The following is a 17,857-nucleotide window of genomic DNA, read 5'->3' as shown; positions in this document are numbered from 1 at the left end:
TTCCGTTTAAGCTTACGTGAATGTTTTCGCTTTTCGATATTCAAACTATGAAAACTTTGATCAATATTTTAAATATTTTTTTTTGTCATATTGACATGAGAAAAAATGCAACTTATAGTATTTTTCGTATAGTTTTTAAATATCAAAATTTGAACTTTAAAATATTGAGTTAATCTAATTCAATTTAGCTTCAAAGATCGGTCAAATTAACTTTAAAAAAGCAAAAAAATTCACATAAATTGGAACATAACCTGCTTCCATCTGTCCTGAATGAGGGAATTAAGGCGGTATAGTCGAACTGAACTGCTTGATTCTAAGGTGGGTGATAAGCAACTGTATTCGTATCAAGCCTACCATCTCTTCTCACGAAAGACTTTCCATCCCGTCTCTGAAAGTTTTGCAATATAAGTGTCCTCCGAGTCGCACGACGTTTTAACCGAAAGAACTTCTTGCGCAATTCATACCTTTATGTTTTTATGACAAAAATTCTTTCTTTATTTTCATATAAAATTGTTCTCTGGATTTTTTATCAATATGAGATGACCGTAACACAATATATAAGACTCGTGATTCAGGCAATCCAATCTTTCGTGTGTAAGCCGAAAGCCCCCAAAAATAGTTTTCAAAAAATGGGTGAGTAATATAAAAAATTAAACTAGAAAATCAATTTCCTAAATCCTACTTTAGATGAAGAACGGATGTGGCAAACATCGTATTCCGAATATTATCATTTTTGGGGGATGAAAGGAGCACCAAGCACAGTTTTCTTCATTTAATGTTTGTATAATTACTCATGTCCAATTTATGGAATAAAACTTGACTTACATTATATAATCATCATTTACCTAAAAATTTATGCCAAATTACTAATTCTAATTTATGCAAAATTATTAATTCTTCATTATTTTAATAGCACAGAACCATAACGCTAATTACTAAATTACCTAGTGTAACGAGCCGGTCGGTCGTTTCGAGAGTTATAGCCCCGTTTCTCCCATTTCTGTTTCTTTTGTGCTTTACAGCTGTATTAAGTCTTACCGGGTTGGTTGGTTCACGTCCGGAGTGGTTTTGGAGCGAATTGAGACACTTAATATCTTAATTAGAAACTTAAGTTGAAAAAGTCGATCGGATGTCGACTTGTGGGAAAACGACCTCAGATTTGAATTTTTATGATTCTGTCAGCTCCGTTAGGTGATTTTGAACTTAGGAGCGCGTCCGGATTGTGATTTGGTGGTCCGTAGTAGAATTAGGCTTGAATTGGCGAAAGTTGGAATTTTGGCGATTTTGTCTGGCAGTGAAAATTTTGATACTGGGGTCGGATTAGATTTCCGGAAGTTGGAATAGGTTCGTGGTATCATTTTTGACTTGTGTGTAAAATTTGAGGTCAATCGGACGTGGTTTGGTAGGTTTCGGCATCGTTGTGGAATTCGAAATTTTAGAAGTTCTTTAGGCTTGAATCCGGGTGTAATTTGGCGTTTTGATGTTGTTTTGAGGGATTCGAAGATTCGACTAAGTTCGTATCGGGTTATAGGACTTATTGGTATAATTAGTTGAGGTCCTGGAGGCCTCGGGGTGATTTCGGGTGGTTAACGGCTTGATGGGAGTTGAGAAATTGCAGCTGAAGCTGCTGCTATTGGTGTAACGGCACCTGCGGAGTGGGAACCGCAGGTGTGAGCCCGCAGAAGCGAAGGAGGAGCCGCAGATGCGGCTAAGGAGGATCTAGGCAGAGGGCACATGTGCAATGGCATTCCCGCACCTGCGATGGTCGCAGAGGCGGATTTAGGGGCGCAGGTGCGATGTAGTTCCCGCACCCGCGAAGAGCGCAGATGCGGTCACTTGATCGCAAGAACGTGTTGATACCCAATTTTTCCATCATATTTTCAAATATATATATATATATATATATATATATATATATATACTTTCAAAATATTACGTATGCATCATCATTTAGTTTATAAGCATATACAAGCATTCTTCATAATTATTTTTTCATAATTTTTTAAAGGCTTTAAATCAATTTATTTCTGTATTTTATTATATAAATATCTAATAGTTACCCTCCATATTATTTTTATGATGATTTAATCATCTAAACTTATCATTTATACCAATATGAGGTTTTAAATATTTTCAGGGCATTTCTTATAATTACATTTGAATTTTTCAGGGCTAAATTGCATATTTTGTAGTAATAGCCCATATGCATGTATAATTACATTATTTATGCAGAAAATAACTTTTTATATTTTTATAATGTTAAATAATTATTTTTAATCATTTTCATGCATAAATTATATTTTTGTTATTTATTTATTATTTTTTGTAAATTATTTATTTATTAAACATTGGGTATTTAAAATCTAGCCCTAAATTCCTTCTAATTTCGGACCTAACTACCCAAACATAGCCCAATTACCCCTGGCCCAAGAGCAATTAATCCAACCCCATACCCGATCGCGACCCGTTTAACTAACCCGACCCAGAACCCCCAACTAATCGTGGCCGTTGATCTTTGTTGATCTCTGAGATCAACAACCCATATTACTCCTACCCTTTTAATTAACCTAATATGCCCCTAACCCTAACCACTCTTCATCACCCGCCGCCTTTGAATGCTCTCAAACCTCCCCCTTTTTTCTACCCAAACCCTAGCGTCTCCCCCCAAATTTCTCTCCTAATCCCACCGGACATGGGATTACATAGTTGTTTCTTGCCATATTCTACTTCCCCCTGATATTGGAACCTTCTATATACCGCTTGCCTAAATATGGCAAGCGGATCTCATCAATTTCGAACCAAAGTTGGTTCAGTTCCTTGACCTTTTCTGTCTATGTTCATCTTATTCTATGCAGCATGTGATTTTTACCTTTTAATTATTTTAGATTTCTGCCGATTTTACAGTTTCCCTAAAATTAGGGTTTGGGATTTTTTCTCTTTTCCTTACTGATTTGATTGCATGTGATGATTTTTTCCTTTCTCGTATTTGATTGATGATTTTTTTTATTTGGATGTTAATTTCTACTACTATATAAACCCCTCCCCACTCCCCTTTGAAACAAGTCAGAATCATTAAGAAACATTACTAAAAATTAAAGTTGTGTGCTCTTTGCTCTTTAACAATCTTGTTCTGCACTTTGATTCCTGGCCGGCTGAAAGCCAAGGCCAGAAATTCTGGGTTCTTGCTCTTTCGTTGATATTCATAACACTGTGGGCTTCCTTTCTTTCTTGTTTCATTTAACTGGTGAGTTACCAAACCTTTTTCATTTCATTCTGATTTGCCTGTCATTAACATGAGTTTTCACTTCTAAAGATTTTTGTTCCCTGTGTTACTTCAATTTTAGGCTTTGCTAAACTGAATGCCATTACGTTTGTACTTTGAGACATGTTTAGACCTGGGTTGATTAATTTCTTTTAATTCTGCCTAGCATATGTGTTATTGATAGCCATCCCTCTACTGTTTAAAATTGCTACTGGAACATGATCCCATATCCCCTTTCTATGGATTAGTTGACTAAGTATGAGTATATAAGTGCACAAGTCTGTTTCTAAATTTGCTATGATGACATGTGGCCTGTTTCGACCATGTTTTCACCATGTCTTGACTTCCCCAGTAATTGCCCTAATCCTGTTAAGTTCTGATTGATATGATTCCTTCTTGTGATACTAGCATTCTACATTTAGCATAATCTGAACTTTTTACCATAAGTCTGTGCATATCAATCCTGCAAACCTGTCTTGGTAACATATGTATTATGTGTTGAATTTGTTCTTTTGAAACTTTGCTAAAGTTTGTTCTTAAAACCTAAGCATGCTCTATTACCTGTTTTTATGTGCTCAACTTGAATCTGTTTGTATCCCTCAGTGCTGTCCCCTAACCTCAGTTTATTCCTTTACTACTTGGTCTCTTTGAGTTCTTATTCTTAGCCGGCTGAAAGCCAAGGCTACTTAGGTTCTGTCCTTTGACCTCCCTAGTGTGAGCACTGCTCGGGATCCAATTGAGGCCCTTGTGAACTCTGACACACTAGGGTTAGGCTCTAGTCATTCTTCAACTTCTAAAAAACTATCCCTAATACCCTACCTCCGTATCATGCATTGTGTTAATTCCAAGTGATGCAATATTTGGTGTTGTGGCTCACTAAAAGGGTCTGAACTCCCCTATGGACCTGTGATCGTGTGGTATGTTAGGCCGAAAATGTTGAAGGCCCAGTAAGGCTGGGTATTTAGTTGTTTATTTGGGCCTGCTATAGGCCTGTCTATTGCCATGCAATATTACTATTTTACTTGTTAATCCGGGCCTGTAATAATACTTTGTATAAATAATTGGGGTGTTAGTGAAAAAGGAATGGGTAGAATTCTATATCTACATGCCATGGGTAGATAACATGCCTATAGGACTTGACAATGTGTTTGCCATATGTATTGTTCGATTACATGAGCCCTATAGAAATTATGATATTGGGAGAAGCACACACACCATACTTGTTTACTATTCAGACGTTATGTCTACTGTTGCGTGGTTATAGACAACATATCCATATGAAGTAGAGCACTTTGTAGTCATTCACTAGAAAGCATGCCTATAGGATGTATAATATCTGCTTTGTCGACTTAGAAACTATGCCTATAGGAAATCACACACTTTACTTAACTTGCCTAATATCTGCACATTATTCAAAAGCATGATCGTTTGACTACATATTTTACCTGCTCTTATGTTCGTTTCTATCCGATTATTAGATATCTGCCTATAGGGAATGAATGCTAATAACAACCCTTTCAATCTGCACCACGCTCAATAGATATCATGCCTGTAGGATTTTAATTACTTAAATTCCTTATTGCATCATACTGTCCATCTAGAAAGCATGCCTATAGGAGCTAAATATGTATAAAATCACCTCAAACTGTCAACCTTTAGAAAGCATGCCTATAGGAGCTAAATATATGAGAATCAGTCCCAATCGCCAGTTTCTAGAAATCATGCCTATAGGACATCACTACTCGCTCTTCAAACGCTGTTGTCCACACGATTATTAGGAAGCATAAGTAATTTTGAGCATTTCCAAAACGTTTTACTGTCCCTACTACGAAAATTACCTAGAGATCATGTCTATAGGTTTAAACCTGTAGTCTCAATAATCAGCGTGTTATACCAAATACTCTTAAACTGTATAGTCACTTAGAAATCATGTCTATAGGTTTCATAATCCCCCCCCCCCATAATCTGCAAATCAGTTAACTTGGGACAGCAGCACCACATATACGATATTGAATTCAGCATCACCTAGAATCCATGCATATAGGACTCTAAGTCTCAAATTCAGAAACTATGTATTGCTTAAACTGCCCGCGTGCATTTGTTTGTTTGTGTGTGAAGGCTAACTTGAGCCCTTAATTGCCTTTATATGAAGTTCAACTTGTTCTTTTTTGTATGTCGCCTAGTTTTATCATTTTTGAGCAGCCAAAGTAAAATCTAGAACTATCCAAATAGAGGTCTAAAGCCTCCTGGACCGTAGGCATGGGACGGGTAGTGCACGCATAGGGTACGAGTTATAATTGAACTAGTACGCTTTAGGTAACAACTTAAAGATAGTAATCGGGTAGCAGGAGATGATAGTCTGTGCCCGCTGAATAATATGAGTAACACCCCATCTGGAGGGAGTTACGAAGTATTATTTATGTTGCACGGGGTGATCCTTTAGGCTAAAAAATTTAGGACTCTCCCTATTTTCTTTCTTTTCCTACTAGAATCAAAAATAGTTGTATCCTCTGTTCAAAATTTTTTTATAATAAACTTCTTAAATTTTTGTGCTCTCTCTTCGTTTATTTGATCACATAGACTAATTCATATAATTCGGGTTCGGCTGGGACCCACAGTTGTGGACCTCGAAGAGTGCCTAATACCTTCTTCTCGAGGTAATTTGAGCCCTTACCCGATCTTTGCTGATGCAACTGGTTAATCCAGAGTTATCTACAAATAGGTGCCCTAACGTACCTTAATCCGTTAGGTGGCGACTCTCTCTTTTAACACCCTTCCTTTAAAAGAGTTGTCACGACGTCGAAGCCCGCTTTCGCGAGAAAGAAGGGGCGCGACAGCATGGCGACTCTGCTGGGGATATATTTTTAGGCTCTTACCATTGCGAACTTGGTTTTATGAATTAGTCTCTCTCGATAAGCGTGTCTTTATTATTTTACTTATACTTGAACATCCCGCTCCCGTCTCCCTTTTATTGCTACATGCACATCCCTCCCTATTTTCCCTTTATGTGAATTCATATTAATATGCAAATCTCTGCTTAATTCGGTTACAATATGTGTTTCCCTTTAGTCATATTTACTTGCTCCAAATCATTTTTAAATTTGCTACATCATGTTCCTCCCTACCCCTACTCCCTTGCTTACTTTATTACAATTTCCACATTACGCGAACTAAATTTTTCCTTGTTTTCCTTTCTTTTTATGTCTTTACGTTTCATTTAATACTGTATTTACTGCTTTCATCATGCAAAATACTTGACAACGTGCTGTTTTAATTTTGCACAAAGCATGCTCCGCATCATATTCCACACATGCGTACTTAATACCATAGCGACACTTGATGAGTGTCCGCGCTCTTCCTAAAATTATCCTTTTAAATTTGGAAAGGCTTATTTGCGGTAAAACTAGTCAATCAGCGGTGCAATCGACGGTTCCGGGCCTTTCCCTCTCAAGTTGTCCACTTGAGGGTACCAGTCTAGACTCTTCTAGAAACCCTCACTCTGATATTAAATGTGCATGCATCATGTCTAAACCTAGTATGGTTTAGAACGCTATCCGCGTGATAACCCTCTAAGGCAACCCTTGTCCAAAGCCCATCGGGATTTTCATAATCCCAACGGGCACAATCATGATATGTGCATTATTTGGAGAAAACGTGCCGATATGCTAATCATTAATAAGTAAATAGTCGAATCTGGAGGGGGAAAGGGCTAACTTTATCTGTTTTGCAGAAATGAGGCATGAAGTCCCCAGGTTCGGCATGGTTCGAAGTATCCCACCTTTGTTGCTAGATTGGTGGGAAAATCTCTCGCCAAGCGACAAAAACCATGTGAAAAGAGTTCTTGGAAATTTACCTTCTTTGTTGGACATTCAGCCAAACAATGTACTGATCGAGGCCGCTACTATGTTCTGGGATGAAAAGAGGACCGTCTTCCATTTTGGTGATATAGAAATGACTCCCCTGCTAGAGGAAATAGGAGGCTTTGCTGGGCTTCCCTGGGACAACCTTGGTCTGTTGGTACCGGAAAATCGCACTTCTCAAGGTTTTCTGAAAATGATGGGTTTTAGAAGGAATGAAGAGTTAGTCTGCCTGAAGAAGTCTTACATACCATTCGACTTCCTTTACGAGCGTTACGGGAACAGCAAGTTCTACCGTCTTTATCATGATGAATTTGCTATCACCTCTCTAGGTTGGACTCATCGCCGGGTTTTTCTGTTCATTGTCTATTTTCTGGGGATGCTGGTATTCCCAATACAAGGAGAAAGGATTCACACTCGCTTAGTTGTGGTTACTAAGGCCCTAATGGAAGGAATTGAGGGACAGACTTACATTATTGCCCCGATGATCGTAGCGGAGATATACCGAGCCTTGGACAGTTGCAAGAAAGGATATAGGCATTTTGAGGGTTGCAATCTGTTACTGCAAATATGGCTGTTGGAACATCTTCAAAGGGGACAATACCATCAAGAATTTCCGCGGCGACCATGGAATGATCACATAGCTTTTCACCATCCGAAAAGAATGACTTTTATCCCGGATAGGTTTGTACAACCAGGAAACGCTGTGGGCTGGGTACATTTCTTTAGCAATTTGACTGACGACAAGGTCCATTGGATGTTCGAGTGGTTCCCTACTAGCGAATTCATCATCAGGTCAAGAGATGTTCCTCATCTAGTGCTAATTGGATTAAGGGGTATCTATCTTTATGCTCCTATCAGAGTCATGAGGCAAGCTGGGAGAAAACAGGTCATACCACGAGTCTCCAAAATGGTTCATTACAAAGCAGATTTCCAAGGGAATGTCATTCAATTCAAGTTCGAGGCACAGCACATGTGGCATCAAAAGATTATTGTGGAGAAAGATACCATCGAACCAAACATGTATCATGCCGGCCATGTGTACTTCTACCAATCATGGTTGGTCGATGACATAGCAGGAGAGGTCAAGCCAGGGGTTGATTTGAGGAATAGGGTCATAGACGACGCTACTAAAGCACAAGTCAAATACAGGAGGCTGCGCAAAAGGGTGTTTGAATCTGAGGCCAGGCATTTGGAACAGCATAAAGTGGACATGGAAGCAATCAAAAAAATGGAGAGGAATCGCTACTAAATCAACAGAAAGGTTGGAGTATTTGGAGCAGGGTTTGATGGAACTTGAGGGAACGATGAGGAAAAGGGTGTCGGATTGTCAGAACGCAGAGGGCAATGAAGGAGGCCATCTAGCAAGGGTGTATCTGCTATTGGACATGCATGACCTGGGGAATCTGATTGACGGGGCTAAGAAGGCCAAGCTTGGGGAAGGTCCCTCTGGGACCAAGTAGATTAGGGGTGATGTTTTCTAGATTCGTTTTAAAATTTGATTGTAGTAGGGCAAATTGCCACTAGTGACTCTTTATAATTATTGTCGTTTTAGTAGAGATTTGGTCTATTTATCATATTAATAAAATGATGCAGTTATCGGCATTGAGTTTTCTCCAAAGCTATTCGTCACTAGGCCTACCTCAGGCATGATGAGGTCCCCAAATTAGGACGCGAATTCCGCAATACGTGTTTAAATATCGTAAATATCCTTTTAATACTCTTTACTGACTTGTTTACCTTTTGTTTTTCTTCTTTTCTTTGTTTATTCCCATCCCCTAAGGTTGGTTTGTACATACTGGCATCATCGGCATATCATACCAGATCTAGAGGTCTTCCACGTCCTCCTCCTCCAAGTGATTCTAAGAACAAAGGAAAGGCTAAGATGGATGATCTGAGCGGTATCGGGAAAGACAACGCTACACATGCAGAGAGTGTTGAGACTTCAGATGGTGGGGGTACTCTGGCACAGAACAACTTGGTTTTGCGATTAGAGCAAAAGATACTGGAGTTACAAGGGGAACTTGAGCAGGTCCGTAACTTGGCAAACCTTTCCCTTACCTTGAATGTTCCCGACATCAACCAACAAAATGCCCAAAGCTCAACACCTCCTCAAGACACACAAAACCAACACCCGCAAAATCCTCCCACACCTCATCAATACGCCACGCCTCCCCAAAATCCTAATCCTCCACCAGCACCAACTCCTCCACAGCATCATCATCATCCGACCCAGTACCCACAAACTACCATACCACACTCCTCAGAATGCACCACTGCCTACTCCTGACCCGCAAAACTCAACCAATGACCACCATTACGCCCAGATTCTCGGAGTCTACCAAAGCAATCCCATATATGTGGAAACCTTACCCCACACCCCACAACAGACCCTATACATACCCGAATCCACCGAGAAAGACCTGCTCATCAAGAACATGGCAGAGGAACTCAAGAAACTTACCAGCAGGGTTCAAAATATCGAAGGGAGCAAAGGCGTTGAGGGTTTGAATTATGAGGATTTGTGTATTCAACCGGACGTAGAACTGCCAAAGGGTTATAAACCTCCCAAGTTCGAAATGTTCGACGGAACAGGTGATCCGAAGGTGCACTTGAGAACATATTGTGAAAGCTTGTAGGAGTTGGCAGGGATGAAAAAATCTGCATGAAGCTGTTCATGAGAAGCCTCACTAGAGACGCCATATCTTGGTACATCAGTCGAAACCCAAAGAAATGGGTTAATTGGGTAAGCATGGCATCGGATTTCATGGATCGGTTCAGGTTTAACACAAAAAACGCACCAGACATTTTCTACATTCAAAATCTCAAGAAGAAGCCAACAGAAACTTTTCGCGAGTATGCTACTCAGTGGAGGTCTAATGTTGCAAAAGTAAGGCCAGCGCCAGAAGAAGAACAAATGAATAAGTTCTTCGTCAGAGCTCAGGATCCGCAATACTACGAAAGATTGATGGTTATTGAAAACCATAAATTTTCTGATATCATCAACTTGGGGGAGAGAATAGAAGAAGGGATCAAAAGTGGAATGGTGACAAATTGTGAAGCACTTCAAGCCACAAATAAGGCCTTGCAGTCAGGAGGTATCTCCAAGAAGAAAGAAGTAGGTGTAGTAATGGTAGCCCAAGGTCCGAAGTATCCTCTCACATACCAAACACCTCCACCCACATATCAGCCTTCACCTCCCAGATACTGACAACCTGCCACCACTTATCATACCTATAACACCCAACCCACATACTACCACTCACCACCAGCCCGCCAAAACTACCAAAAACCTAGACCAAATTTCGACCGCAGACTACCCAGACAATACACCCCAATTGCTGAACCTAAAGACCAATTGTACGAGAGACTGAAGGTTGCCGGTTATATCACTCCCATTCCCGCTGTCGCCATGGAAAATTCCTCTCAATGGGTCAATCCAAATAAGATATGTGCCTATCACTCAGGCATGAAAGGTCATACTATTGATGAGTGTCATACTTTGAAGGATAAGATTCAGACATTAATCGACACCAAAGTCATACAGGCAAAGGAGGCTGTGCCCAATGTCTGTAACAATCCTCTCCCAGATCACAGGGGCGGAGGGGTAAACATGATAGAGACCGATGAAGAATGAGACTCAGAGAGGTTAATTGGACTCATTCGAGAAAGGGGATAATCGTGAAACATCTCCAGTCACTCTCACACCTATCATGGTGCAAACTCAGGCACCAATTGAATTTGAGGTAGCTGCACTAACTCCGTTTGAGGTTGAAGTAACAACACCCTTCACCGTGATGGTAACACCTATACCGTCTTATAAGTCTAATGCTATACCATGGGATTATGTTGCAGAAGCAAGAAGGAAAGGAAAGGGGAAAGTGGAAGAAACTGGTGCAGCACAAGGTATGACCAGAACTGGTAGGGTTTACACGCCCGAGCATTTGGGGGGAACAAGTAGAGAAGCCGTTTCCAGGCAGCCCGTCATTGAAACCGGCCTAGATGATCTTTGGAGAAAGGTGCAAGCAAGGGAGTATTCTGTGGTTGATCATTTGAACAAAACCCCTGCTCAGATATCCATTCTATCACTACTACAGAATTCTGAGGCACACAGGAATGCGTTGATGAAAGTGTTGAATGAGGCTTATGTACCCAACACCATTTCCAGTGGAGAGATGGCCAATATAATAGGACAAGTGTTGGAAAGCCACAAGATCACTTTTCATAAAGACGAGCTACCACCAGAAGGACTAGGTCATTACAGGGCACTGCATATCACAGTGCAGTTTGAGGATAAGTTCATTGCCAGAGTCCTGATAGATGGGGGTTCGAGTCTTAACATATGTCCACTAACTACTCTGAAAAGATTGGGTAAAGGCCTGCACGAGATCAAGGCAGGAAGTATGAAGGTGAAAGCATTTGATGGGTATCAAAGGGCCACAATTGGGGAAACCAACCTCAGCTTACAGATGGGCCCAACCTGGTTTGATGTTGAGTTTCAAGTGTTGGACATATCTGCTACCTACAACCTATTGTTGGGACGACCTTGGATACATGCCGTTGGGGCCGTAGCTTCTACTCTATATCAGGTCGTGAAGTTTGAGTGGAAACGTCAGGAAGTGATCATCCATGGGGACGGAAGTAATCCCATTTACACCAGTCAAATTGTTCCGGTCATCGAGAATAGAAGGAAGTTGGGTGGAGAAATATACCATCGCATCGAGCGCGTCAACGCAATTGAAAAGGACAAATGGCGGAGCAGTAAGATAGAAGGCATATTGGCATGGACAGGGTATGAGCATGGCAAAGGTCTTGGTAAGAATCTCCAGGGGATCACCAAACCAATACAGCTAAAGCGTCACAGCACAACGTTTGGGCTTGGGGTATGAATACACCTGGCACGAGTATCAGAATTGGTCGCCACCATGGCGTGGTCCTTATTACCCTCTAGAGCAACTAGTACCACATTTGAGCCAGTCATTTCACCAAGCTGGCATGATGTGGGAGTTCAAAGAAGATGAAGTTCTAGCCGGTATAAGGAATCTGTTTCTGGATGATGAAGACATGGATTGCAGTGCGATAGTTGAGGAGGAGGAGGAGGAGGAGGAAGGCCTTATTATTCAGACAGTGGAGAAGGGAGTTGTTCTCAAGAACTGGACTGATGCACCATCAAGGGCCCATCGAGTTCTTGGGTAGCCTGGCAATTAGCATCATTTATTTTAAAAGCAATTTTTATGAGCATTTAAGACATTTTCAGTATTTTGTTTTAAGCATGTTTTGTTTTGAAATAATTGCTCGGGTCATCGAGCCGTACCCGTTTGACGTTTTCAAGATTTATCTAAATGCAGTGTTGTTTTTCGTATTTATTATTATTCTTTACATTTTTTTCTCTACAGCATTATTATTACCTATCGCGATAAACTTACGACTGTGACATGTAATGTGACAACGCAACATAAGGATAATGATTTAGAGGATCTGGAAGAGGATATAATGCCCGAGGAAATTGTTAGAGAAGTGAAAAACTTTGAAAACAAGCCTAAGTCTAATTTGGATGAGACTGAAACAGTTAATCCAGGAGACTCCAAAACAGTCAAGAAAACACGTGTAAGCATTCACCTGTCACCATCAGAGAAAGAAGAATACACTCGTTTCTTGAAGGAATATGAGGATATCTTTGCATGGTCCTATGATGATATGACCGGTTTGAGCACGTCCATAGTGGCTCATAAACTACCTACCAACCCAATGTGTCCGCCGGTAATGCAGAAGCTCAGAAAGTTCAAGCCAAATATGAATTTAAAAATCAAAGAAGAAGTCACCAAGCAGATCAAAGCTATGGTTCTCAGAGTGGTTGAATATCCAACTTGGTTGGCTAATATCGTGCCAGTTCCGAAGAAGGATGGGAAAGTCAGAGTATGCGTCGATTATCGGGACCTAAACAAAGCAAGTCCCAAAGATGATTTCTCGTTACCCAACATACACATACTGATCGACAACTGCGCCAAGCATGAACTCCAATCCTTTGTGGATTGCTTCGCGGGATATCATCAGATTTGGATGGATGAAGAGGATGCTGAAAAGACAGCTTTTATCACACCATGGGGGGTGTACTGCTATAAAATGATGCCGCTTGGTCTAAAGAATGCTGGGGCCACTTATATGAGGGCCATGACAACTATTTTCCACGACATGATACATAAGGAGATAAAGGTATATGCGGATGATGTCATCATAAAATGCAAGAAAAGTACAGATCACATAGCAGACTTGAGGAAATTATTTGATCGGCTTCGGAGGTACAATTTGAAATTGAATCTCGCAAAATGTGCCTTGGGGTCCCCGCAGGAAAATTATTAGGATTCAACGTCAGCCGCCGAGGAATTGAGCTAGACCCATCAAAGGTCAAGGCTATCCAGGATTTACCACCTCCAAAGAATAAGAAAGACGTGATGAGTTTCTTGGGACGTCTTAATTACATCAGCCGCTTCATAGCACAATCAACCGTGATCTGTGAGCTAATTTTCAAAATGTTAAAGAAGGATGCCACAACCAATTGGACTAAAGACTGCCAGAACGCTTTTGACAGAATCAAAGAATATTTGTCCACACCGCCAGTCCTGGTCCCGCCAGAACCTGGTAGACCACTCTACTCTATCTCTCTGTATTAGATGGGTCTTTCGGTTGTGTCTTGGGACAACACGACGAGATGGGAAGAAAATAACATGCCATATACTATATGAGTAAGAAGTTCACACTCTATGAAACACGGTATTCTTTGCTGGAACGCACCTGCTGTGCTTTGACCTGGATAGCCCAGAAACTGAGGCACTACTTCTGTGCCTATACCACATATCTCATATCAAGGATGGATCTTCTGAAGTACATCTTCCAGAAACCCATGCCTACAGGGAAGCTGGCAAAATGGCAGATATTGTTGAGTGAATTCGACATCATCTATATAACTCAGAAGGCGGTTAAGGGACAAGCATTAACGGATCATCTTGCGAAAAATCCTGTAGGAGGAGAATACGAACCACTAAAAACGTATTTTCCTGATGAAGAAGTATCATTCGTAGGAGAAGATATCGCCGAAGCCTACGACTGGTGGAAAATGTTTTTTGATGGAGCCGCAAACTTCAAAGGAGTGGGTATTAGAGGCATTTTGGTGTCAGAAACAGGTCAACATTATCCGGTATCCGCGAAACTCAGATTTTTGTGCACCAATAATATGGCAGAATATGAGGCTTGCATATTGGGGCTCAATTTGGCCGTTAATATGAATATCCAGGAATTACTGGTAATTGGGGATTCAAATCTGCTGGTACATCAGGTGCAGGGAGAATGGGCTACAAAGAATACCAAGATATTACCATATCTATATCATGTGCAAGAGATGATGAAGAGGTTCACGAAGATAGAGTTTAGACATGTCCCGAAAATCCAGAATGAGTTCGCAGACGCATTTGCCACTTTGTCCTCCATGATACAACATCCGGACAAGAATTTCATCGACCCCATTTCGGTAAGGATTCATAATCATCCAGCTTACTGCACTCATGTTGAAGAAGAAGCAGACGAGAATCCATGGTTCCATGATATCAAGGAGTACTTGGCAAAAGGAGAGTACCCGGAGCATGCAAATCATACTAAAAAATGCACGCTCCGAAGTTTGTCCAACCATTTCTTCCAAAGTGGAGGAATTATGTACAGAATGACTCCAGATTTAGGATTATTACGGTGTGTGTCGCTAAGGAAGCTTCCAAACTGCTCGAAGAGATACACCCGGGAACTTGCGGACCACACACGAGTGGTTTCGTTTTAGCCAAGAAGATACTGAGGGCAGGTTATTTTTGGATGACTATAGAAACATACTGCATCAGGAATGTCTAGAAATGTCATCAGTGCCAAACACACGCAGATATGATACGGGTGCCGCCAAATGAACTCAATGCAACGAGTATACCTTGGCCTTTTGCCGCTTGGGGAATGGACGTCATTGGACCAATCGAGCCCGCCGCTTCAAACGGTCACAGGTTCATTTTAGTGGCCATAGACTACTTCACAAAATGGGTCGAAGATGCATCCTACAAAACTGTAACCAAGAAAGTCATCGCAGATTTTGTCAGAGATCTTTTTGTTTGCCGATTCGGGGTTCCAGAGTCCATCATCACCGACAATGCCGCCAATCTCAACAGTGACCTAATGAAAGCTATGTGTGAGACCTTCAAAATCAAGCACAAGAATTCCACAGCATACAGGCTTCAAATGAATGGAGCCGTGGAGGCCGCAAACAAGAATATCAAGAAAATACTGAGGAAGATGGTAGACAACCACAGGCAATGGCACGAGAGGTTACCATTTGCCTTATTGTGGTACCGGACCACAGTCCGCACGTCAACCGGGGCAACTCCTTACCTATTGGTCTACGGTACTGAAGCCGTCATTCCCGCCGTGGTAGAAATTCCTTCCCTGAGAATTATACAGGAAGCTGAACTCAGTGATGCAGAGTGGGTAAGAAGTCGCTATGAACAATTAGCTCTCATTCACGGGAAAATAATGAATGTAGTGTGTCATGGTCAACTTTATCAGAACAGAATGTCCAGAGCTTTCAACAAAAGGGTCAAACCTAGACAGTTCGCACCGGGGCAACCGGTGCTGAAACGAATCTTTCCACATCAGGATGAAGCTAAAGGAAAATTCTCACCCAACTGGCAAGGACCCTATATGGTTCATAGAGTACTAACAGGAGGAGCGCTCATACTCGCAGAAATGGATGGAGAGATTTGGCCAAAGCCTATCAACTCAGATGCAGTCAAAAGATACTATGTTTAAAGCTGTTTACATTTATGCAATTGATGTAACTGAATTATGCTTGACCTGATTCCCGTTTAAGAGGGGATACGTAGGCAGCCCTGTGGGTTCAGTCACAATTTAATAAAATTCTCATTTTTCCCACAATCAGAAACTGGGGTAGAATTTTGAGGAGGACCCTCAAAATTCCGGGGCAAGCTCAGCCAATGGCACCGTGTGCAGAACGGTCAGAGAACCGCCTAAGTAAACTGGGGTAGAATTTTGAGGAGGACCCTCAAAATTCTAACGAAGTCGCAATGTCTCTAAAGTGTCACAGTCATTGGTTCATCTAATTTATCCGATATTGCATACTAATGTATTTTAAATAACTACATTCATCATATGCACACATTTTCGAAAACTTTATTTTTATGAAACAGTCAGATGCTACCCGTGGTAACTCAAGCAAGACTTCAATACAGAGCGAAGTAAAGCAGGCAGGCGGAGGCACGAACCAACCTTTGGATGCAGGAACAAGAAATATTCTCAAATTCGGGCACACCTCAGAATCACTGTCTTCATAACGACAAAGTTGCCAAGCGCAAACACATTTCCAGCTAAGAAATACTCCGCTACTACTTATTGCATGTTCATTGCATGAGACTAAGCATTGTCTCCACCTTTTCATGAGGCTAAGCCCTGCCTCCTCAAATTGCACAAGGCTAAACTATGCCTTTCCTATTGCATGAGACTAAGCATTGTCTCCCATCTTGCATGAGGCTAAGCCCTGCCTCCTTAATTGCACAAGGCTAAGCTCTGCCTTTCCTATTGCATGAGACTAAGCATTGTCTCCCCCTTGCATGAGGCTAAGCCCTGCCTCCTCAATTGCATAAGGCTAAGCATTGTCTTCCCCTGCACGAGACTAAGCCCTGCCTCCTCAAATTGCATAAGGCTAAGCATAGCCTTCCCCTGCATGAGACTAAGCATTGTCTCCCGCTTTTATGAGGCTAAGCCCTGCCTCCTCAAATTTCATAAGGTTAAGCATTGCCTTACCCTGCATGAGACTAAGCATTATCTCCCGCTTGCATGAGGCTAAGCCCTGCCTCCTCAATTGCATAAGGCTAAGCATTGCTTTCCCCTGCACGAGACTAAGCTTTGTCTCCCACTGGCATGGGGCTAAGCCCTGCCTCCTCTTGAATGAGACTAAGCATTGTCTCCCATTTCGCATGAGGCTAAGCATTGCCTCCCTAGTCGCATAAGGCTAAGCTCTGCTTTTCCTTGCGTAACCCCAAATGCTACGCTATTTAAAACCTTGCACTATTCTCCACTTCGGGGCTAAGCTCTACCCCCGATCCTACACAAGACTAAGCTCTGTCTTGTTTCGTTTCGCATAACCAAGCATCATGTCTTTGCATCTCATGAGCTGAAATATCGCCATTTTGTCTGAAGGCGTCATAGTCCGAAGGCATCATCCTCATAGCCGGAAGACACCATGCCATGGCCTGAGGATCTCTCAATATTGCACATCATTATTCAAAGGCGTCATAGTTCAGAGGCACCATCCTCATGGCCCGAGAACATCATTTCATGGCCTGCGAATCCCCTATCTCACGATTCAGGGCCCGTGATATCATGGTCTAAGGACACCATCCCCATTGTCCAAAGACAACTTTCATGGTCCAAAGGGAATTTGCATGATGTTTAAATACTCGCAATAATCCATATATACTCGCATGCATTGTGTTTTAAGTTTTGCAGGTAATCCAGGAAGTAACCGTTCTCCTAACGGGAGCAATCTTCGTTCCGGTTTCCATTCAACGTTCGTATCTTGCAATTATTTCAAACGTAACCATCCATCGTCCGTTACCCGTTCCCATCTGATAACCGTTCAAATATCCATATCCCCCCAAGATACATCCATTTACAATCCCGATACCATCCTGTC

At 41.5% G+C, this 17,857-nt stretch overlaps 1 protein-coding gene across 1 annotated transcript; it reads left to right on the top strand.

Moving 5' to 3' along the window:
- The first annotated feature begins 10,832 nt into the window (after positions 1-10,832).
- LOC138907642 (uncharacterized) lies at positions 10,833-15,954 on the top strand. The gene is made up of 3 exons (XM_070198246.1): positions 10,833-11,138; positions 14,051-14,443; positions 15,109-15,954. Exons 1-3 carry the CDS (start codon positions 10,833-10,835, stop codon positions 15,952-15,954), a joined length of 1,545 nt encoding a protein of 514 aa, XP_070054347.1.
- The last annotated feature ends 1,903 nt before the right edge of the window (positions 15,955-17,857 follow it).

The sequence above is a fragment of the Nicotiana tomentosiformis genome, chromosome 3 (assembly GCF_000390325.3).
Source record: "Nicotiana tomentosiformis chromosome 3, ASM39032v3, whole genome shotgun sequence".
Taxonomy (NCBI): domain Eukaryota; kingdom Viridiplantae; phylum Streptophyta; class Magnoliopsida; order Solanales; family Solanaceae; genus Nicotiana; species Nicotiana tomentosiformis.
Note: the sequence above shows the minus strand (reverse complement) of the source record. Positions and strands in the feature narration are given on the sequence as shown.